Here is a 22,624-nt window from a genome sequence, read left to right as displayed (position 1 = left end):
CCGTCCCAGCCTGCCCTACAGAAGGCCAGTCCCACTCTCTCAATACGGCGGGTGAGTGCTACAGATGTCTCCTTTCTGCCACGTGCTGGCCACCTCCGTGTCCTCCTCGCTGCTCCCTGGACCAGAGTGGGGGTCTCCTAGGAGAAGCGCAGACCCACCCCCCCCAGGAAAAGTCTTACCCCGATTTCGGAGCCCCCGTGACAAAGTTCTTCCCGCATTCCTCTCCCTGCTGGCGGTGCTCCCTCTCGCTCACCGCCTCCACATCAGACCTCGCCCCCGTTTACCGCATCAGAATCTTGGTGGGTTCAGATTTCATCATGGAACCGCATAGTTTATATGCGTATAATTCATACGAATGTACTTCTTGGTGTGTGTCTGCCAACGATGTTGTAGACATACAAGCGTGAAAGAGCTTAACGAATCATGTACAGCCTTAACCTGCAGAGGAGGGGAGAGAGATTTTTCTCCTGAAGGAATTGTGAAGGCACGCACCCCAGCACGGGCAAAGAGCACGTGTGCACACACACAACCTCACGCGCTGGGCCGAGAGGACGCCACGTTCCTCAACGAGGGTGGAGCCTTGGTCCTGGAACTCTACACACAGGCTTTCCTGAGCCAGCAAACAGAGTCGGGGCACACTGTCCCGTCTCTGGGATTCCAGGGGCCCTTCGGTCAGCCTCCGGCACTGCTCCTTCTTCCTCCACGTGGCTCCCCGCTGGCCACCCTGATCACCTGCTTCTCTTCTCACACCTCTTCCGACTCTACACTCAGACTTGGATGTCATCGCTCAATGGCGTCTTGCCATGTCCCCTAAGAGCTTTGCTCCCACACGTTGTTGGGTTCTTCTTAACCTTAGATACTCAAAGACTCAAGAGATGTTGGAAATTCAGATGGTTTCTTCTCCTCTAACCATAATCTGAATTCCACGCGGGCTCTGGGTGCCCAGGACTGGATCCCCTGCGTGCTCGAGGCAGAGATGACGCTGACTTGGGGAAGGGGAGGAACACCACCACAAGTGCCAGGCCAGGAGCTAGTGCCGAATGTCCCCCAACACCCAGAAGCTAGTTTGCATATGCCTCTTTCCTGTGTTTCACTCACAGACATCCCCCCCACCCAGGCAGTAGTTTCCTGTGATTCTGTTTTCTTCTGTTTCTGGTTCATTGACTGCTACACCCTGCAAGTTTAAATATGGGAGCTGGCACCTTACAAATAGCCTGACTCTGTACAAATCATCATCCACAATGGTTCTCCGATGCTGCAGGGGACCCGGGTGACAGCCCATTGGTCTCTGGCTTGGACATTCGTGCCCAGAGCGGCCACAGTGCAGGCTGTTGAGAAACGAGAGTGTGTGTGGAGAAGACGTGGGCCAGGAGACATGCTTCCCAGTGAGGAAAACCCGCCATTGAACTTCCGCGGGACTGTGGTCTGAGGAAGGCTCATCGGGGTCAGAAATTGCCTCTGGGAAAGTTCCCTTGAGATACCCCCTGTGCTCCAGAGGGAGGCCCTGGTGTGCACCCTCTTCAAGTCGTGGACAGTCAAGCAAATACAGAAAGGAGCACCTTTGCCCGTCTGGGCCCCCACAGGACAGGAAATAGAGGAGGGCCATCGGAGCACCCTGGTTCTTCTTCTATTTCTGTAAACGTGCTGCAGCGTGACTTCCGCAGCCCTCTGACAAGCTGCTGCTTCTCAACTCGGAGCTGGATTCTTCCTCCGATGAGAAAGCATCTCCAGTGACAGCCCCCGACCTGGTCCTCATGCTGCTGGGGCTCATGCTGTTGATGTGCGGTGAGTAGGGGGTCCGAGCAGGTGCGGGGCTCCGGCCCCAGTGCCTCCCGAGGCCTCTGCCTGCGCCCGCGGGTGTTGGGATCTCTGCCTCCAACCGGCAGCTCAGAGTCGGTCAGCAGGTGGTAAATACTGGAAAGGCAGGTGTTTGAAGGGCACGTTCATTTCGGTTTTTACCTCCTAGGAAGCGTTCGCTGGCTGTCTTTCCTTCCAGTGTGAATTCTGTCTGTCCTCGCTGTTGCTGATAGCTACGGGGATAATTCATACAACAAACTGGGCCTTCGTTCCTTGTCTTAAACACCTTTCCCTTTATCGTCTGTCCTTGGCCCCCTCATTCCTACCATCAAACCCTAGAATTTATCACCAACAACTGTTCGCTTTCAAAATCCCTGTTTCGGGCCCCCCCCCCCCCCCCCCCCCCCCCCCCGCCGAGTGGCCACTCTTCAACCCCCGGAGCGACTTTTCGTTGCCAGGTACTGTCCTCTGCCCCCTCCCCGCCTTAGATTCTGGGGCGCAAGGCTCCCAGCCACACCTGCACCTCTCTCCTCGTGAGCAGCCCCCGATCAGCATACTTCTCTGCACGCATCACACAGGTGCCTTCACACGAAAGGCACCGTCCCATTGACTCATGTCCCTTTCAAGGTAGGGCACACGTCTCCAGTGGTCCTGGCAGGGCCGGTGACCTCCTACACCTGCTAGTCTGAGCCTCACGCCTGGACCACTAGGTCCCAGCTTCTCCGCCTCCTCAAACTCCTCCCTTCTCACACTCAGCTTATGACCTTGCTGCCTATGTCACTGAGGACATGAACACTATCAGAAGAGAAAGTCCTTGCCTGCCTGAGGCCGTGCTCGGATCTCCCTGCCACCCCTCACACGCCCTCCTTCGGGACTGCCCTATCCCCGTCCCCACACAGGGGCCCTCCCTCCTCACTGGGTCCCAGGCGCTCCTGCTCCCTCAGAACCTCCACTCTGCCATCAGCACGATTTTTCCTTCTGGGTGATTCCCGTAAACATACAAACAGCATAACGTCTTTCCTGGAAACCACGGAAATGCATCCTGACGGCCTCCGGCTGGCCTTTCGCAAAGTTTCTAGGCCGTTGCTGGGCTTTGCTTTATCTCCTGCCATCGTTTTGAGCTCATTTTTAACTGACGGGACAGTAAGATTTGCTTTTCTGATACGCCGTCTAAGATTCTCCGGAAGGATTTACAGCCACGTGACCACCAGCATGCTCACCACATTTCTAGCGCCTCAACCCCTTTGGCATCACACCTGCCCGGCCCCTAAGCCCTGGGACCGTCGGCCGGTTCTCAGTGCTCGCTTGTCCCCCTCGCCCTGTCCTGGGCCGCGGCCGTCCGTCTTTCGTCCCCAGTGCTGTTCCCTCTGGGACCAGCAGCCACCTGCGCATCGCCCTGGCCTGGACTCCGGGTCCCATCTCCTCGCACTCGGCCTCCCGGGAAGCCTCCCTCTGCTCCCTTTTCTGGAAACGCTTCTTCCCGTGGCCTCTGGACTACCACATTCTGCTGGTTTTCTTTCTAACTCAACCCCCGTTGTTTCCTGACCTTCCCAAGGTTTGACTTTCCCAAGGTTGCTGCCCAGACCTGGCTCTTCCCCACCCACCCCCACCTCGCTCACTTCCCAGCTGCACCATTCAGGTGCTTTGTGGCCACTTTAACCTAGAACTCAGGCTAATTTTCCCCAGCGCTGGTCTCTCCTCTGAGCACCTTCCATGCAGTCAACGGCCGCCCAGCCTCAGCCGGCATCCTCAGGCTTCCAGACCGAGTTTCCACCCATGTCCTCCCTGCTTCTCCTGTAGGACGGTGGTCCGTCCTCCTCCCCGTGTGCGTGAGAGTGATTTTACAAGCGTAAGTTCAGTCAGAGCTGCCCACGGCTCCCAGCACACCTGGAATGAAATCCAGGCCTGGCACCACGTCCAGGAAGCCCTCCGTGACTGGCTCGGACTGTCTGTAGGTACCACAGCAGTGCCCATCGCTGCCCCTCCCTCAGCTGCAGGGGCACTGCCTTCTCCTCCCTCCACAGATGAGCTCACTCCTTCTCAGGTCCTCCGCATTTGCTCCTTCTCTGCCCGGGGTGCTGGTCCCGAACACTGGGAAGGCAGCTCTCTAATTTCGTTCTGTTTTCTACCCAACTGACAGCTATCCGAATGGTCAAGATCGTCCGATGATACTCTGTAACTGATTTCTCAGCTTTATCTTTTTCTTCAGTTTATTTATTTATTTTGAGAAGGAGAGACAGAGAGAGAGCAGGCACGAGTGAGTGGGGGAGGGGCAGAAAGAGAGGAAAAGAGAGAGTCCCAAGCAGGTGCCGTGCTGTCAGCCCAGAGCCCAACACGGGACTCGACCCCACTGAACGTGAGGTCACGGCCTGAGCCAAAATCAAGGGTCAGATGCTTAACCGACGGAGCCACCCAGGCACCCCTGGCCTTTATCTTTCCTACACGCTGATCACTCTCTGAAATCAGATTGCATATTGGTTTTTTAATTGGCGCTCTCCCCCTGAACAGCAAAGACTTGGTCACGTTCGCTCCGGCCACCCGCGTCCCACTCGCAATGCGTGACGCACAGGAGGCCCTCAAAATGCTTTGTAGGACGGATGAATGAAAACCGTGATGGTCGTGCCAGCCCCCGTTGACTCCACTCTCCTACCCGAGGAACGCATCATTCAAATAAGCATTTAAGCTAAAAAAAAAAAAAAAAAAAAAAAAAAAAAAAAAAAAAAAAAACCAGGCTAAATATGTCAGACCAAGTATGGGTTCAAATAGATAGTGATTATGAGGTAATATTTACTGAACGTGGAATAAATTCCAGGCATTTTACGGATGTCAACTTATTTAATCCTCACGAAAACTCTGTGAAGTAGGTTCAGTATTACCTCCCTTCTACAGAAAAGGAACATAGGGCACAGAGAGGGAAAGCATTTTCTCCGAGGTAACACAGCTAGTGGGGCAGAGCCAGGGTTCAGGCCCGTGCCTTCTGGCTGAGAGCCTGCATCTCCCCAGAATCTCCTGTCCTTGGTCATCATGTCATAATACTGTGGTCAAATCCTTGGGATATGAGAGAATCTTTGGGGAAATCAGAATTCCTTCTCTGGACCTGCTCCGCTGGGAAGTAGGTGAATAAAGGGCACAGTGTGTGTGTGTGTGTGTGTTGGTCAGGAGCCTGGCCGTTGTCACTGCAAGTTGGCCGGGCCGGGGCAGGGTCCTCTGGACTTTTGAGGGAGGGATAAGAGGGAGGTGCGGTCACCAACGAAGGTACCGCGTCCTAACAACGGATGGGGGCAGTGATCAGAAACGAATGCGGGAGAAGGAGTGGAGGCCAAGAAGGAAGCAGAGAGGAGAAGGAAGAGGCAGGAGTGAAGCGGAGAGGGAAGGTGGGGGAGGAGGGGGGAGGGGGCAGTGCCGGGGGAGGTCCACCCAACTCCAGGTCCGCACTGATCTCTCCCGAATTCTCTCCTAGCGCCGCCCTGCGAACTAACTGGTGAGTAGCTCTCTTCCCCTCCCCCTCTGCGGTCTGTGGGAATCTTGTCGCAGCCGTGGATGCTGTCTGACATCTGGTGACAGCGGCTCCCTCGGGGCCCCCGCGGCCTGTGTTCAGACCAGTGTCTGCACCTGACACGAGCCTGCTGCGCTGGGGGTGGGGCGGTCTTGCTGAGACCTTCTCAGAAGCACGGTCCTCCCCGCTCTCCGGAAGGGAGATGCTGTTTCACGGGGAAGTCACAGAGTGCCGCGGACGGATGTGAGAAGGACTGTCCACCCCCCCGGCCTCAGGGGCCCCAGGGCTGCTGTGTCTTCCCCGCTGGGTGCTCCCCCAGGAGCGCTGGAGGAATCTCGGCCGCCACCCGTCCGCGGCGACGATGACGGTGGATGCCGGGCCTCGGGCGCGCCAGGCGTCACTCTGCCTCCTTCCTCCTGCACTCCCGCTGTAGCCACAGCGGTCGGCCCGCACGACGTGTCTCCCAGACCCTGCTCGGTGCCACCGTTCACTCTGATCCTGATCCAAAGTCTTACCTTTACCACAAGAGAAGAGGAAGTCTCCCCCCAGAAGGAACCTTCCACTGACGTGTGTTTACATCCAGGAGGCGTCAGAACTGCTCTCCTCTATGCAAAGTACTGTCCACGGGGCCGGAAGGGGCCTTCTGCGTCCTCAAGAACACGGGCCGCACGTACAACCGGGGGGAACGGGCCTCTGATGCCAACGGTCAGGGGTGTTCGGGACCAGCCCAACCTTCTGGACAGCTCTTCTGAGGTTCGTCCAGGTGGAACTCAGGCCATGGGCTCATGGGTTCAATCCGAGCGTAAGCAGAAATCCAAGACCACACCCAGAAGAGACGAAACTCCCGCCACCGGGAATCTGTCAGGTGTTTCTGGGAACACCCGAGAATGATCTGGGGCAAGCTCTGAGCTCGAGGCTGAGCTCCAGCCCTCGCAAACGGCCCTGTCCGGGTCCTACTCCACGCGTGCCCTGCCCCATTCAGAAGCATGGGGCCCAGCTGCCTAGACGCCTTTTTTATTCCTTCCTCTGCTCAGCTCAAAAGCTGTGCTGTCCTCGGCCCACTGGGACTGCAGTTTTCCAAGGACAGAAAATGCCTCCCGGCGCACAGGTGTTCCGTCCAGGCCCCAGCACGGAGCAAGCAAGCATTCTGGTACCGACGTCGGGAGCGAGTTCTTTTGAGTTCCCAGGCGAGGCATTCCACCAGCCAGGCTTGAAGTGACAGGTGTTGGAGCAGCCCCCGCCTCTCAGTGACCTGGATCACGTGGCATTTTTCGCTGGTGAGGGGAGACAGGCTTCTCTTAGGAAAATTCGTAAACTTTCCTGAAAAGCAGAGGCTCTGAGCCTTCCACAAACAAATGTCGCAAGAGCCAGTGTGCTCGGGGATTCTGGGGTTTCCCGGGCACCGACGCTGGGCAGAAGGAGGTGAGGGGAAGCAGGACCCAGCTTTGCCCACCCGTGGTCCCCCTGGAGAAAAGCCTTATGGCCGAAGAGGGAGGCATCCCTGAGCTCAAGGTACGGATTGAAATTGCTCTGCACAACCTTGCCTTCTACGGAGGTGTGGGCACAGTCCCAGAGCAAGGGAGCCCAGTGCGTGCGTGAGGCATTTTCCGGCAGGTGCACCCCTGTTGCTTCCAGTGGGAAGGAGAGAATCCGTAAAGAAGGCATCGAGCGCCTCTCAACCTTTCCCTGACTGGCAGATCCCCCGGTGTCACGTTCCGTCCTTGGAAGAAATAGTGTGGCTCTGGGACACCAGGGGAACGAAGCAGAAGAAAAACGACCGCCCTGATTTACAACAAGAATGAATGAAACCCACTCACTTTTCCTGAAGCGTCAGGCTTCACCGCCTCCAATCACAGTCATCAGTGCCCTGCCCTGTGTCCGGAAGGGGTGTGTTTAGTTCGTGGCTAGAAATGTCGAAGCGTGAGAACCAAGTGGCAGGCAAGGGTTGTCTTATGGACGGAAGAGGTGCTGCGCGGGGGGTGCCGGGGTGCGGGATGGGCTCTGCACCCCACTGGGTGGTTATCCGAGCACCAAGTGCCTCCGCCCGGGGACTCTGAACCCCTGGGCCCTGGAACATATGTGTTTCGTCCCTCTCTCCAGCCCTGCTCCTGACCGCCACGCCCTCTCGGCCCGTGGAGGGAGGCTCAGTGACCCTGACCTGCAACGTTCTGGTCCCTTCACGGAGGCTGGACGGCTCCCTGCAGTTCCGCTTCTTCAGAGACAGCCGGGTCCTGTGGCCGGGCTGGAGCAGCTCCCCGGAGCTCCAGCTCCCCAAGGTGTGGAGGGAAGACTCAGGATCCTACTGGTGCGAAGAAAAGACCATGGCAGCCAGAGTCGCTCGGAGCCCGAGGGTCCAGATACAGGTGCAGAGTGAGTGCGGGGGCCTGAGGCGGGGGGCAGACACGGGCGGGCACGAGGCTGATCTCCCCCAACACTGGGGGCTCGGCTCCTGCAGGAATGGAGGTGTACCGAGCTTCTCTCCTGGTCAGAGTCCCGGAGGGATCTTCCCTTATCCTTGCTAATCCCGCTTGAACGTGCAGAAGGGTATTTAGGACTGTGCTGGAGAGTGGAGCCCCCCGATTTCCAGGAGCCACAGCTCCCGCGGCGCCCTCAACAGCCAGGGCGAGATGTGTGGCCGTGGTGGGGGGCTGACGGGAGCCACGGAGAAGGGAGAAATCAGAGCCGCACGGAAAGGGGAAGCTTTGTACAGGAGGCTATTGGAGGAGAGGCTGGGGTTTGAGTTTGAGAGAGAAAAAGAGAAGGGGGGTGTTTTGTGACTCTGAACCGTGCTGCCCCACGTCAGGGTGGACACGCCAACGTCCTCCCCCCATTCTCGGTCCAAGATGCATCCTCGGAGCTGGGAAGCGGGTGTCGATTACCTCCAGAAGGCCGGCTTTCCCGCCTTCGCTCACAGCCCAGCCCTGGTGAGGCTGGAGACACGCCAGGCAGTGGGCCGTGCTCCCGGCCCGTCGCGCCACGTAAGGGAGCCCTCCCGACTTCGGGAGAGAGCGATCATTGCCCGCTCCCCTGTGCAGACGGGAAATCGAGTCCCAGGGAAGTTAAGCCCTCGGATCAAGCACACACAGTAAGACCAGAACCAGCACCCAAGCCCAGGCAGCTTGACCTTCGATCCACACCGTGGCCTCCTTACCGTTGTGCCTTGCAGAGTGAGGGTCCTGGGAGCCCCACTGTCCTGGGGCAGGAGGGGGTGCATGGTAACAGGATGGCCTTTGTCACACTGCCAGCATCCGCTGGACCAAGGCAGACCCAAATCGGCAGAACCCCCCCCCACCTCAAAACGGCCCCCAACGTTAGCCATTCGACCGCATGAACTGTTGACTTTACCCAAGGCCTTTGGGTTCAGGACAGTCACCCCTCCCGGGTCACATTGTGTGTGTGTAGGAGTCCCCGTCTGTAATGTGAGCTTGGAGACGCAGCCTCCCGGCGGGCAAGTGCAGAAGGGAGAGAGGCTGGCTCTCGTCTGCATGGTGGCCAGGGGCACAGGAGACATCACCTTCCTCTGGTACAAAGGGGCCCTGGGTTTGAACCTGGAAACAAAGACCCAGCGCTCTCTGGCAGCGAAGTTTGAGATCCCGGCGGTGAGGGACAGCGACACGGACAAATACTACTGTGCGGCCGACAACGGCTACGGCCCCAGCCTCAGCGAGCTGGTGAGCGTCACCGTCAGAAGTAAGTTCTGCGACCCACCAGCGGCCCGCCAGCTGGGCTCCCCGTTCCCCTGGGGCACCCCAAGGGAGCTCAGCGGGGCTGGGCCTCCATGGGCTGGGATTACCAGTCCGTCCCCGTGTGGGGACCCTCTCTGACGGCCCCCCTGTCTCCCTCAGTTCCAGTGTCCCGCCCCGTCCTCACCATCAGGGGGCCCGGGGCCCCGGCCGAAGTGGGGGACGTGGTCGAGCTTCGCTGCGAGGCCCAGAGGGGCTCTCCCCCCATCCTGTACCGGTTTTATCGCGAGAATGTCACCCTGGGGAGGAGCTCAGCTCACGCTGGAGGAGGAGCGTCCTTCAACCTCTCTCTGACCGCAGAACATTCTGGAAACTACTCCTGCGAGGCCGACAACGGGCTGGGGGCCCGGCGCAGCGCAGCGGTGCCACTCAACGTCACAGGTACAGCCCAGGGCATAGAGCTGTCCTGGTCACTGCCTCTTTCCAGCATCCTGGGAGAGGTTGTGTTAATGCTACTTAAATTCAAGTTAGGTAACAAACAGTGTAGTCTTGGCTTCAGGAGTAGAACCCAGTGGTTCATCTCTCTTGTTTTTAATTGGTAGAATTATTTTTTAATGTTTATTTATTTTTGAGAGAGAGAGAGAGAGAGAGAATGAGCAGGGGAGGGGAGAGAGAGAGAGAGAAAGAGAATGAGCAGGGGAGGGGAGAGACAGAGAGAGAACAGAATCCGAAACAGGCTCCAGGCTCCGAGCTGTCAGCACAGAGCCCGACGCGGGGCTCCAACTCGCGACACTTGAGATCATGACCTGAGCCGAAGTTGGACGCTTGGCTGACTGAGCCACCCAGGCACCCCCAGTGATCCGTCTCTTACATACGACACCCAGTGCTCGTCCCTACAAATGTCCTCCTTAATGCCCATCATCCATCTAGCCCATCCCCCCAGCCCCCTCCCTCCATCAACCCTCAGTTTGTTCTCTGTAGTTAAGAGTCTCTTATGCTTTGCCTCCCTCCTGGGGGAGTTCTCCTGACCCTGCCACGTTTCTGGCATCGTGCAACCAACGATGGGCGTCTGTGGGCGGTGCTGTCCTGGGAGGTGTATCTCAAGGGCACGGAGGCGACGAAGGCGTGAAGGCTGGTGCCTCTTCTCCAGTCATCAGCGTGAAGAGCTGTAGGCCCCTCGATACAGAAGTCAGTTCACTGTCCCCCCGCCCCGTCCCTGGGAAGGGCAGACCTTGGCCTCAACCCACGGCCAGGATGTCTGCTCTCCAAAGGCCAGCCGTCCAGCACAGAAGCTCACGCTCTGACCTCTCCCTCCAGTGCCCACGGAGGACAGGAAGGAACTTCTCGCCTCGGGAATCCTCGAGGGGATGCTTGGCGTCCTTGGTCCCGTCATTCTGGCCTTATTCTGCTGTGGGCTCCGGAAAAGACTAGGTTAGTATTTCAGAGACTGGTATTTTGTGACCATGACCTTTGTTTTCACGGACACAGGCTGGGCGGGTGACGTGTACACGGAGGGATGGATATGCCCTGCTGGCCACCCTGCCTGCACACCTGCTCCCAGCCCCCCGCACGGGAGCAGCACCCATTAAACTGACGCGGTGTCTTAGGTCAAGTCTTCCGTCTGCTACGTGTCATCGGTTCAGGTCCCCCCGATATCTTGTGTTCATCTGATCAAATATTTGCACCAAAATGTAACTCTATGTAAACTAACTAGTCGGCGCCTGGAGGAGACACACGGTTAGCAATCCCAGCCCTGCTGACCATCTCCCAGGTAAAGTCAGTGCCTCGGTTCTTATCCCCCCCTCCCCCGAGCATGGTCACGTGCCTTTCCCGCTTTCTGGAATGCTTGTCCACACATCCTCGTGTTCCACTCACTGCAGGATCCCTCCTGCTTTCCAGCTTAAGTGTCACTTTCTCCGAGAGGCTTCCCCTGGCCACAGCCCGTGTTCTCTCATTATTCTCCATCAGGGCGCTAAGCTGGTTAGCCCCGCCGTGCTCACAACGGGTAATTACATATGTATTTGTGCATTTGATCCGGGACTCCTGTTCTCCGCCGAGCAAGATGGGGACAACGTGAGGTTTTCACTTGAATGCCCAGCTTTTCCTGCCTCTTGGGGCACGTCGCCCCGTCTGTAACGTGGCTGTGGCAGTGCCTGCCTCTCAGGACTTGTCATGACAACATTAGGGGGTGTGGTTGTTAAAACCCGAAGCAAACAATGCAAGAGGTGGAGGTGGAACGGTTCAGAGGTGTGGGTTCAAGTCCTCGCTCCGGTGTGAACCGTCTTTGGGAAGCTCGCGTGACCATTCTGCACGGAGTCTCCTCACCTGCAGGACGTAGGATCTGTGCAAGCGAGTGCCAGCTTGTTCTCTGGCACGCGGTGGCCTTGTGAGGGGCACCGTGGCCCGGGGTGCAGTCCCCACACGAGGGCCACCTGAGAACAAGTGGTGAACAGAGTCCCCCTTTGACATGTCTGCTCATCTGCTTGACTTGTAGGAAGACGTCCCTCCGGGAACCCACGCGGGTGAGGCCCCACTTTCTCCATGTGCACGGATGCAGCAGAAAAACCCGTCTTCCCGGTTTTGAGTTCTCTTCTCTCCTGTGCTTGTTTCATGTTATTATAACCCACCCTGAGCACCCTCCCCCCGCCCCAGAGCTCTCCCCCTGGTAGCTGAGAACCTGCTTGCCACCCCTCTTCGTTGTGCTTGCATTTAAATCCTTGCATCATTCTTCCTAGTTTAGCTCCCTCGACAAACTACCTTGACCCGTTTCACACATTCACCAATGAATGGATGCATTCAATCAATTCACCGCTATCTGAGGGTCTGTGAGTCGTTCCGATGAGGAAGGAAAGCAGGATCCTAGGGTCTTAAAGTATCCCAGAGGCATTAAGATACGGGCACATTTCGGTAATTGAAGCCAGAGAGCGATAACCATTGCTGGTGAAGTTCTTTAGAAGTTTAGGGGGGTGGGGGGAGTTTCTTTTTAAATCCTTGCATCTGGGGACATCAATGTTTAGTTAATACCGTGTTGTTTTTATGCTGAGAAAATACAGATATTTCCCCCCAGATCAGGGTAGCACTCTTCCAGGCGTACATGCACGCACAAGCCCACTTTCTTCTCTCCCTTCCTCAAGCTGCTTCTTCTGCCTAACAACCTGTTTTCTGTCGGGGGAGGGGATCAATATTGCTTCATTCAATATTCACTGAGCGCGTGTGATGTGAGGGGCACCGAGGCGGGTGTGGGCGACACCACCGTGAGCCCGTCAGATGGGGGCCGGCGCTCACGGGCTGTGTGCCCCAGCACTACCCGCTGCGCGCTGCTGGGTCAGGTCAGGGCGTGGGCGACGCAGCTGTGACGGGGACTCTCCTCAGGGGTCAGTATTCCGCCCAGGACCCTCCCTAGCAGGCTTGGCTCCTTCAATGTCTTGCTCACAACCGTCGAGGGAGATGTGCGGGGCATCTGGGACGCCACCCCACGCAGATGACGTGTGTTTCCATGTCTGCAGGAGCCCTCCGAGCCCTGTGCCGCCAGCATCCGGCTACGTCAACTCACCCGCCCCGCTGCAGGGACAGTCTGTGTACGAAAACGGTGAGGGTCCCGAATGACCTGGCCCGAGGAGCTCGAGTGAGCTGGGGAAGGGGCGACGGGGTGCCGTCTGCCGGCCCCACCTGTGGCTGCTGTGCCCCAGCCACCGCCTCCGTGAACAGGTGGCGGGTCTGTCCGCGTGGCCACGGGTGGTCGGCATGGAGTGGGAAGAAAGGGCCGTGTCACAATGCCTCCTTTCTCCCCTTCCAGCGAATGTTGTACGCGGGGACGAGGTTTACTCTTTGGTGTACCACACGCAGCAGGAACGGCCACCAGCAGGTGAGACGCGAGGGAGTGAATTTGTCTCTGACTTTGTCCCTCCTGGAACCAAGGGGATAATCAGGGGCCGCGAGCGGCTTCGGTTCTGCTGCTCTGCCTCCCTGAGCTCCGGCCTTGGGTCTGGGAGCCGCCCCGAGGAGAGCCCAGTGCCGGTGCCTGCTTAGTGCCCCCAGTCGGATGGCACACGGGGGTGGCGATGTCGACCTGCGCTCCTCGAGGGGCCCCGTGCTCTCTCTGAGGCCCGGGTGTCTGCTCACCTGCCGTTGTCCCATCCATACTTGATGGCTCCAGAAATGCCAAGTGTGTAAATGCCCAGAGGGACCTACTCACCCGTCCGCCCCCACGAGGCTGCAATTGTCCTGTGAACGGCAAGGCAACCGGGTTTGTGCAAGGCAGAAAAGCAAGACCAAAAACCGAGGGCAACCAATACACCACAAGTAGCATAAAAAAGCATATAAAAATTTACATTTAAATATAAATGACATCTTACAGCGCACATCTTCTCTCCCACAGTACCGCCCCCGAGGACACGCGTCGAGGACCAGGTGAGTCAGAATCCCCATCGTATTTTCCCTCCTGCTCGTCTCTCTTTCTTCTGCCGACGGGCTCCTCAAACTTTAAAACTTATGGCCACTTAGCAAAACCCAAATGCCTCCGGGGTCTGTCTCTTCCCCTATCTCCCCACACAGTGGGATAAAAACATTTGGTTGTAACAGTAAAGCGTCACTGTGCAAGGGAATTTTGGAGGCTTGCGTAGACGTTTCCTTTGGCCACAGAGACATGGATGATTTGTAGTTACACTCTGGCACGTGCCAAGTCTAAACATGCCATTCCTTGAAAATCCTTGTTGTGAAATACTGTTCAGCCACACACACACACACACACACACACACACACACAACTTTGTGTTGTGAGGTTAACCAAACAACCCGTGGAAAACTAAATTAACATTGAACGAAGCTAAACTAAGAGGGATTTGTGTCATTGAAACTCAGTGATCTGTCAACCTTGAATAATTGACGACATCACTGATAATACGGAAGTACGCTCAGAAAATTGTGGGAATCCCAGCTCAGCGTGTGTGCAAAGACAGTAGACGCTTTGTAGTTTTGTCGAGTGAGGTGGGGGAGACAGATGTGTCACCACAGAACCCATGTCCTTGGGAAACTCCAGTGACACGCTGAATTTAGTGTATGAGTGTAAAATCCTGAAATCCTGCAAAAAACGCCAACCCGCGGAACTGCCTGGCAGCGGCCCCTCCGAACGGGAGAGGGGCTTACGCGTTTCGATCCACCGGGGGGATGGGACGCAGGCCCTTTGAAAATGCTCGCCCAGGGCCGCAGTCTTCCAAGAGGCTGTGCTGCATGTGCGTGGCACGTCATGATAGGACATGCCCTGGCTGCCTGGGGAAGAGACAGGCCCCATGTGTGTTCCCTGCTCTGGTCCTGTCTATGTGCCTTTGCTTGTAGGATGCCTCAGCCATCTATTTTAGGCTGAAGAAGGCAAACGTTACAGATGAGGACTATGATGACGCTATGTAACGTTCTGGAAGATTCTGCCCTTTGGAAACCATCCATGACCCTAAGCCTCAGAACCAATACGTTCTTCAGAGATCCTGGGGTAGTCAGCCCTCCAGTGCTTCTCACCCAGCTGCTTTCCTCCCAAGACTATTCCTAAAACCAGCCAAGAGAACCAACATGAATGTGGGGGCGGGAAGGACCTCGTTACCAGGACCCCATACCTACTGGTTCTTCTAGGCACAGGTCGAACTGTGCTCTACCTTCTTATAAGAGGACACAAGGTGGGTGAAAGAACTTGGGATCTTGGGGTGGAGAGACAGTGCAGCTCACTCAGTGGGCCAGGATGCAAGGTCAGTGACTCCACAGGGCTGCCGCACACGGAGATGGGTGTCGTCACCTCGTAAGTGTAGACGGGCTCTGTACTGATCTCCAGAACAGATGTCCAGTCCTGCCACTTGCGTGCAGCCTGCTTCTGCGTAAAATATGTCACTCGGTGCATTTGGGGTCACTGACACCAAATTAGAATTCAAACAAAGTTTTGTAAATACGTACTGTGGGTGCACTCAACTTTGGCGACGTATTTTGTGTGCATAAGCCAGTCTAGATGCCGCCATATTTGTAATGAGATAGAATCTTGGTGAGTTTCACCACATCCAAAGTTCTGTGCTTGCTGCAGCTTCTAGAAGCTTTATGAATACAGTTTTTCTTCTTTTATTCACAAGCCTTTTAAAAATGTGACAATACAATTTGGAGTCTGTATTTTCATTTGAAAACAATTATTCACCACCTCTTACAAATTAAAACAATTTAAAAGTATACAATGTAAAAACTAAGGGTCTTCCCTATATCTAACACCATAAACGGTGCCCGTTGCTTAAAAACTTAGCTGCACAGATATTTTTAATTCTTCATACAAAGTCTTATACATGCAAGTAAATATACAAATATTTAGAAATATGCCTACCTTTAAAAATTGCGGAATATTTTCAAGGCTTTACGTAGACATCTACTATTTTAAAAGGCTATATAGGGGCGCCTGGGTGGCGCAGTTGGTTAAGCGTCCGACTTCAGCCAGGTCATGATCTCGCGGTCTGTGAGTTCGAGCCCCGTGTCGGGCTCTGGGCTGATGGCTCAGAGCCTGGAGCCTGTTTCCGATTCTGTGTCTCCCTCTCTCTCTGCCCCTCACCCGTTCATGCTCTGTCTCTCTCTGTCCCAAAAATAAATAAACGTTAAAAAAAAAAAAGGCTGTATATATTGGCTATATACAGATAAATCATAATATATACTTTTTTTTTTTTGCAAACTAGAAGTAACATAAAATTTGCCACAATGACCATTTTAAGTGTACCATTCAGTGCCGTGAAATACTATCATAGTATATTGTAGTCTTTTCAACCACTGATGGACATGGGGTGGTTTCCAAAATTTTTATATTATAAAAACAATACTAAAATAAATGTCCTAGGGCGCCTGGGTGGCTCGGTTGGTTGAGCGTCTGACTTCAGGTCAGGTCATGATCTCCTCATTCGTGAGTTTGAGCCCCACGTTGGGCTCTCTGTTGTCAGCACAGACTCCACTTTGGATCCTCTGTCCCCCCTCTCTCTGTACCTCCCTCCCTCACTCTCTCTCTCAAAAATAAACATTAAAAATAAAATAATAAAATAAAAGTCCTTGTACAAATATACTTCTCTGTTCCTGTTAATTCATCTGAAGGATAAGTTTGTAAATCAGGGATTAGGACATTTTAGGTTGTGCACATTTGATGTTTTTGTTAAATACTCTTAAACTGCTCTGTAGTAAGGCTGGATCAGTGCACACGTCGACCAACAATGCGTGAGATAATCGACCTGTGAGAGAAAAGCACCATTGTAATTTCAGTTAAAAATTTTAGGGGCGCCTGGGTGGTGCAGTCGGTTAAGCACCCGACTTCAGCCAGGTCAAGATCTCGCGGTCCGTGAGTTTGAGCCCCGCATAAGGCTCTGGGCTGATGGCTCAGAGCCTGGAGCCTGTTTCCGATTCTGTGTCTCCCTCTCTCTCTGCCCCTCCCCTGTTCATGCTCTGTCTCTCTCTGTCCCAAAAATAAATAAACGTTGAAAAAAAAAATTTTAAAACTAATGCAATTGAGCATTTTCCCCATAAAGGGACTGTTAATTTGTAGTTCTTCCAAAAGTTTCCTGTGCTGACCCTTCGCCTATTTTCTCAGTGTTCATTTACCTTTTTCTTATAGCTTTTGTAGGAATGATTTATAATTTGTATACAGTGAGGTGCACACATTTTATGTGCTTAGTTCGGTCAGTTGGACAAAAGCACGCACCCAACTAACGCAAAGTCTTGTCAGGATAGAAAATTTCTCCATCATTCAAGAAACTTCCCTCACATTCCCTCCCCTGCGATTACGTTATAGAAACGTTCGTACATTTTCTTAAAATGCTTTCATAATTTTGATATATATTCACACAGTGTATCATATGCATGTTTGGGGTGAAGTAAGAATCTGCCTTTTCCTATTCTGGTGTTTTATATTATATTTATATTATGACTTTACTTTTTGGAATTAAAAAAATTATATGAGCCAGAGATCTAACTGTTTTTCCAAACAGGTATAAATTATCTGCTACGATTGGTTAGGTCTATTCTCTTTCCTTTTATTTCCGTGCTACCTTAGCACGCCTGACGTGAACCTCCTTTCTACTGCTTCTGCCTAGTGCTAATCTCAACAATCCAGAACGAAGTGAGGGTTCTGGAGGGAAGAGGGCGGGGGATGGGCTAGATGGGGGATGGGCACTGAGTAGGGCACTTGTTGGGATGAGCACTGGGTGTTGAATGTCAGCGATGCCTCACATTCTACTCCTGACGCCAATATTGCACTTCACGTTAACTAACTAGAATTTAAATACAGTTTGGAAAACCAAATACTGACACCGTTTGAACTTCTGCTGAGGAGGAGTCTGCCCGTCGCACGACGGGCTCCTATCACGTGCCCTGTGTTCTTGGCACACGCACCCCTCTGTCCCAGCTCCACACTCACCCCTGCCCTCGCCAACCCAGGCTCCGTGGGGCGCTCTCCCCATCACGTCCCTTGGCTGGGTTTCTCTCTTGAATCTCTGTTTCTGGCCCATGGAAATGTTTAACTTTTTCTTTTTTAGGACAAATGTAGATTTTTACATGTTACATTTTTTCTGCCACCGCGAAGTATTTGGACCTCAGGGAGGGCTCAAGAAATGAAACGTGAGCCCCGAGGGTCCAGAAGCGTGGACTTTTTTTCCTGGATTTACACGGGAGCCCCACCATTTACTGGATCTGCAGTTTGGGTCAAATTATTTAAACTCTGTATTTCTCGGGGTGCTTGGGTGGCTCAGTCAGGTTAGGCGTCCAACTTCGGCTCAGGTCATGATCTCACAGTCTGTGGGTTCGAGCCCCACGTCGGGTCCTGTGCTGTCAGCTCAGAGCCTGGAGCCTGCTTCAGATTCTGTGTCTCCCTCTCTCTCTGCCCCTCCCCTGCTCACACTCTGTCTCTCTCTCTCTCTCTCTCTTAAAAATAAACATTAAAAAATATAAATAAAAATAAACTCTCTTCATGCTTAAAACTGGAATAGCAATCATATCTGATACATCATGCTGCCTTGCTAATTATGTAAAACCATTTGGTTAAAATGCTTCAAGCTGTACATGGCACACATTAAACACTCAAAAAAATAAATTATTATTATGATTCCGTCTCAAATTTCCCTTTTTATTATTTATGGCATTTTACTCTATGAGTGCCCTACTTTATTATTTTAACAAACTTGAAATAGTATAAATACATTTACTTTATTGTAATTCTTAGGTTATTCTTCTGCCTGAAGTTTTATGTAGTTAAGCCTGCATTTGTCACATTTCCTGAATCTTGGTCATTGTAACTTGGTGGGTTTTGTGACTGCAGATTGAGACACTTCCTGTGCATTATAGGAGTCTCATGTGGCTGGGGCTTCTCACTCTGTCCCTCAAAAGCCATTTTGTATGTGCTTCCTCCAAGCCCTGGGGGTGTCAGTGGCCCGGGACCACTTTTCATGATAATTCCCCATGTGGAGCTTCCCAGAGCACCCACGGGAGTGGCCTTGTCTTGGGGTTTTGATATTTCAGGGGAAAGTCTATTTTCCCCCAGAGCTCATAGAAAGACCAGGTTACTGTCATCTCTGTGCTGGTGGGTGAATTTTTTCCCCACCAAACCACTCTTTTATTAAGAGGAAAGCCTTCTGATGGCCCAGATTTTATGTGTTTTAGTTTCAAGCTTCTGCCTTTCATAGGCCCACGATTTTGTCTCCTGGTTCCTCCTGGATGAAATGCTAAGTTCATAAAAATCATCTCATGTAATATTTTCTCCTCACGGCACCAGAAATATCAATTTACATGTGTAATACTCTGTTTTCACTTCCTCTTTATCTTCTTATCCGTAATGGAGGAATTTCCCTTTTCTTTTACCTGTTTAATGATGCATTTAAAAAATTATGTAATATTTATCCATCACGGAATGAATGAGTGAGTGAATGCACGCTTCCTTGGACTGGTCAATCACCATCTCCTGGTGAGAAGGAGCTGTTAGCAGGGCACGTGAGATGAGCAAATCCCTTGGCAGGAAATCAGGACCGAAAGCCGGAAGTACAATCAAAGGGTCAGTGTATTCAATGTCCCAAGGGGGTCCCCTGTGGTCCAGAGTTCCCCTTGGTTGTTGGTCTTTCTGCCTGGAAAGTGACAAGTGACAACCATCCACCTTCTGGAAAACCCACACGTAGGCAATTAAAACAGAAAATAAAAGCTTCAAATTGAATTGTCTTTGGTCCCCAGGGGCCCCTCCACACCTGCCACCCCTCCCCCACCCCAAGCGAGCCCAGGCCACCAAGCAGGAGGGATTTTCACACACCGAGGAAGGTCTGCTCCCTGCTGCTCAGACATTTACCAACAACCTCGCTGAGTCTCCCTGTGCCTCTGTCTCCCCTCAGACATCAAGACTGGAATGGCATAGCCTCATTCAAAAGGGGTTTATAATAGCTTCTATTGACCCTGAAGAAGAGATCTTCCTCATGAAGAAGAAAAGTTTGAGCTCTGAAAAGTCCAGTCTCCCAAAATAATCACTACCTGAACGGAGACTTACGCTGTCCTTCTCAGATTGCCTGGAGGAGACACGTGGGTGACTGAGATTGCCTGGAGAAGACACGTGGGTAATTCTGGGAGAAACTGGGTCTCTGGGACATCTTCATCTTCTAATCTGCCAGGAAGGTAACAGACGGCAGTTTCCAGGCATTGTGGGTCTGAATTCCCTGCCATGCTCTCTGGACTATGGAGGGCCCAACAGAATTCTAGGAACTAATGAATTGCATTGTAGAGACTCTTCTGGGCAGAAGGGCCTGCCTAAATAATGTCTGGAGAGTGTCTACACAGACACCGTCTAGAGCCCCACCAGCCAGCTCTGCTGCAACAAACATTAGCACCCCCAAAAGGATATATGTCTTACCCTGGATATAAAATTTCTAAGTCAAACCCCATCCAACAAAGACGCCATGTTGTTCAAGATGATTATAGTGACGGTTGAAATGACTACCATAACTCCTACCACATGATGATGATGGCCGTGAGTTATGACCATGTCTACCACCATGTGTACAACAATTCCTGTGATAAGAGATCGCATACGTGGTGACATTTCATTCGGTCATCGTGGCCTCGTGGCCCCAAGGTCAACCAAATACAACAGAGACCTCTGAAGTTATCCAGCTTCATTTTCTTATTGTGACTATCCTAGTAACTTCCTCAAATGGGAGATGGTATTTATTTTGTTCTGAGTTGTATTTCATGAAGACTCTGTCTCTGTCTCAATCCCTACACACCCGCCTTGCCATTGTACCTGACGTCCCTTCCAAGACACTGGACAGAGTTGACAGGGACACTGTTGCTCTGCGTCTGACAGAGAACCCTTGTGTATGCTGCAACCCTCAGAATCTCCAAGCCAAGAGTCTACCTGGTCCATCCGAGAGGATTTCGAGTCTTTATAGAACTCTGCCTCCCTGTGGCACCTGTGACTCCATCTTGCCGGTGGCCAAATATCCTCGCACAAGGATCTTTCTATTTCTCCTTTTGGCCAATGGCCCTCTCCCCCCCACGCCTCCCACCCAGTTTCACTTCCTCCACTGTAACCTTGAACATGAATTTACTTTGTTCTCCAATGAACCACTGAGCTTCTCACCTCTGGCTGCGGCCCCTAGTTTGCATCTGAGTTTAGATGTGCCTCTAGGTCATGGCCGCCCATATGCAAATGTCTGCCATCTGTCAGCTGTGAGAGCACCCAGAGGCCTATCATCTTAAGGACTTGCTGCCGCCCCAAGGGCCCCCCTACTTCACTGTGACAAGGCATATTTCTCTCCCCTGCATCACTCACTGGCACACAAACCACACCCCCTCCTGTTTGAAAATGCCGTGGAAAAGAACTAATTCTCAACTCCAGAGGCCCCATTCCCGTACAGGACAGAATGGAATCGCAAATATTTTGAAAAATCTGCTCAGAAGTCTGAAAAACCAATACCTATCACCAGCTCTTCCTCCACTTTTTGCAAGCACCTTTTTCTGTATTTTCTTCCTTAATTCACCGTCGTCCTTCAGAATCCTTTGCCGTCCTGACTGGGCAGGACAAGGAGGAGCCACAGACCGTCTAGAAGCCCTTCCACAGGCAAGGGCTGGACGAGCAGTTTGGTGAGCGGCTCTGTCCCAGGGAGAGAAACACCTTCTTCCAAATACAAATGGACCATTGGCCCTGCATAAAGTTAAAGTAACATTGCTTGATACACTTTGAGGCGAGAGAGGCCAAAAACACTGGGCCTTATTTTTTACGAATTTTTTAGAAATACATAAACAGCATATGTTCACTTTATATAATATATATTATATATTAATATGTAATATTTATTTTAGATGATATATATTAACTATATAATGTTTACTTGCTTTATTATATATTATAACATATAACATTTATTTTAATGTATATTATCTAAAATAAATGTTATATATTGGAATTACACATGACAGTAATTATAATATATATTAATATGTCATTAATACATAATGTAAAATAAACATATGCTTATATATATTATATAAGAATACTAGAACACTAGATATATAGAAGACTAGAACATATAATGTTTTATATATATATACTAGAATATTTATTATATAGAATATAGAATATATATTATTCTATAAATTATATTCTGTAAATATATAGAATATATAGTAATATATATCATAATATTCCATATATAATATTCTATATGTTCTATATACTAAATAATAATATATAATAACATATAATCTATATTATATTCCATATTATATTCTAATTATATTCTATATACGTAGAATGTAAATTATAATCTATATATTATATAAGAATACTAGAACACACTGATAAGAAAGGGTGGAGGATAAAAGCCACCTTTAATTACATTATTCAAATATGATTATACCCACATTTGGTGTTTATTGTCCCACACATTTTTATTGGACAAATGAGGGGATGATAATGTACAAGTAAATTGCATTCAGCAGCCCTTTTTCCTTACCAGTATATCATGAACGACTTTTATTGCTATTCAATATTGTACAAAATCATTTTAGTGGCTGCTCGGTAGTACACGGACATACAATTTATTTTTTTTACCTGCCTTTTTGGGCGTTTTCAGCACTTTTTTTACACTGCTATAAGCAAAGCTTTGATGATACGATGTATGACATCACACACGACACCAACGTGTCCCAAAGGGAAACTATGTGTGTGGTGAGTGACAATGTTGAGTATCCACCTGAACAGATGACGTTTATGGTGAGTGACAATGGTGAATATTCACCTGAACAGAGGACGTTGAGCCTAAGATCGCTTCACTGTCAGCCAGCCCACAGGTTACAAACAGCTATGATTTTGTGATTTAAAGTTTCAGGCTACATATAGTCCAAAAAGGCAACGTACGCCTGCCTGTCCAGCCTGTCCGAGGGGGCTGTTACACACAACACCTGTGGGGACCACGTCTGGTGAGAATGGGAGTGACAACGGGCTTTGGGGATGCGTGCCCTGGAGGGTGTGGCTGCATCGGGAGCAGTATGGATTAGAAACACGGAAGAAGACAACATTTTCAATGATACCAGGACAAGCGCTTTGACTCTTAGCAACATCCCGTTCCGGAAGGCTGAAAAAATCTTCGCCCGAGAACCCCGCGTGGCTGCAGAAATG

At 51.8% G+C, this 22,624-nt stretch overlaps 1 protein-coding gene across 5 annotated transcripts; it reads left to right on the top strand.

The window, feature by feature from the left end:
* Nucleotides 1–1,146: 1,146 nt before the first annotated feature.
* Nucleotides 1,147–15,107, top strand: FCRL1 (Fc receptor like 1). Of its 5 annotated transcripts, XM_086694869.1 has the most exons (11): nucleotides 1,150–1,785; nucleotides 5,258–5,278; nucleotides 7,394–7,663; nucleotides 8,696–8,983; nucleotides 9,139–9,417; nucleotides 10,294–10,407; nucleotides 11,471–11,498; nucleotides 12,483–12,565; nucleotides 12,773–12,841; nucleotides 13,355–13,386; nucleotides 14,311–15,107. In XM_086694869.1, the coding sequence occupies exons 1-11, from the start codon at nucleotides 1,755–1,757 to the stop codon at nucleotides 14,380–14,382; spliced, it is 1,287 nt and encodes a 428-aa protein (XP_086550995.1). In that variant the 5' UTR covers nucleotides 1,150–1,754; the 3' UTR covers nucleotides 14,383–15,107. The 5 variants fall into 5 exon arrangements, with proteins under 5 accessions (XP_086550998.1, XP_086550996.1, XP_086550994.1 ...); XM_086694872.1 differs by having other exon boundaries at nucleotides 1,147–1,785; nucleotides 8,825–8,983; nucleotides 13,355–15,107; XM_086694868.1 differs by having other exon boundaries at nucleotides 1,148–1,785; nucleotides 13,355–15,107.
* The last annotated feature ends 7,517 nt before the right edge of the window (nucleotides 15,108–22,624 follow it).

This window comes from Puma concolor, chromosome E4 (assembly GCF_028749965.1).
Source record: "Puma concolor isolate L17-30 chromosome E4, mPumCon1.1.hap2, whole genome shotgun sequence".
Lineage (NCBI taxonomy): Eukaryota > Metazoa > Chordata > Mammalia > Carnivora > Felidae > Puma > Puma concolor.
Note: the sequence above shows the minus strand (reverse complement) of the source record. Positions and strands in the feature narration are given on the sequence as shown.

What these genes read in the sequence shown, in the direction of transcription:
- FCRL1 (XM_086694868.1), top strand. Translation starts at nt 1,755, where the DNA reads ATGCTGCTGGGGCTCATGCTGTTGATGTGCG. An exon ending in TGGGCTCCGGAAAAGACTAG is followed by an intron (nt 10,408 to 11,470) that starts GTTAGTATTTCA and finishes CTTGACTTGTAG; the next exon opens with GAAGACGTCCCTCCGGGAAC. An exon ending in ACAGTCTGTGTACGAAAACG is followed by an intron (nt 12,566 to 12,772) that starts GTGAGGGTCCCG and finishes CTCCCCTTCCAG; the next exon opens with CGAATGTTGTACGCGGGGAC.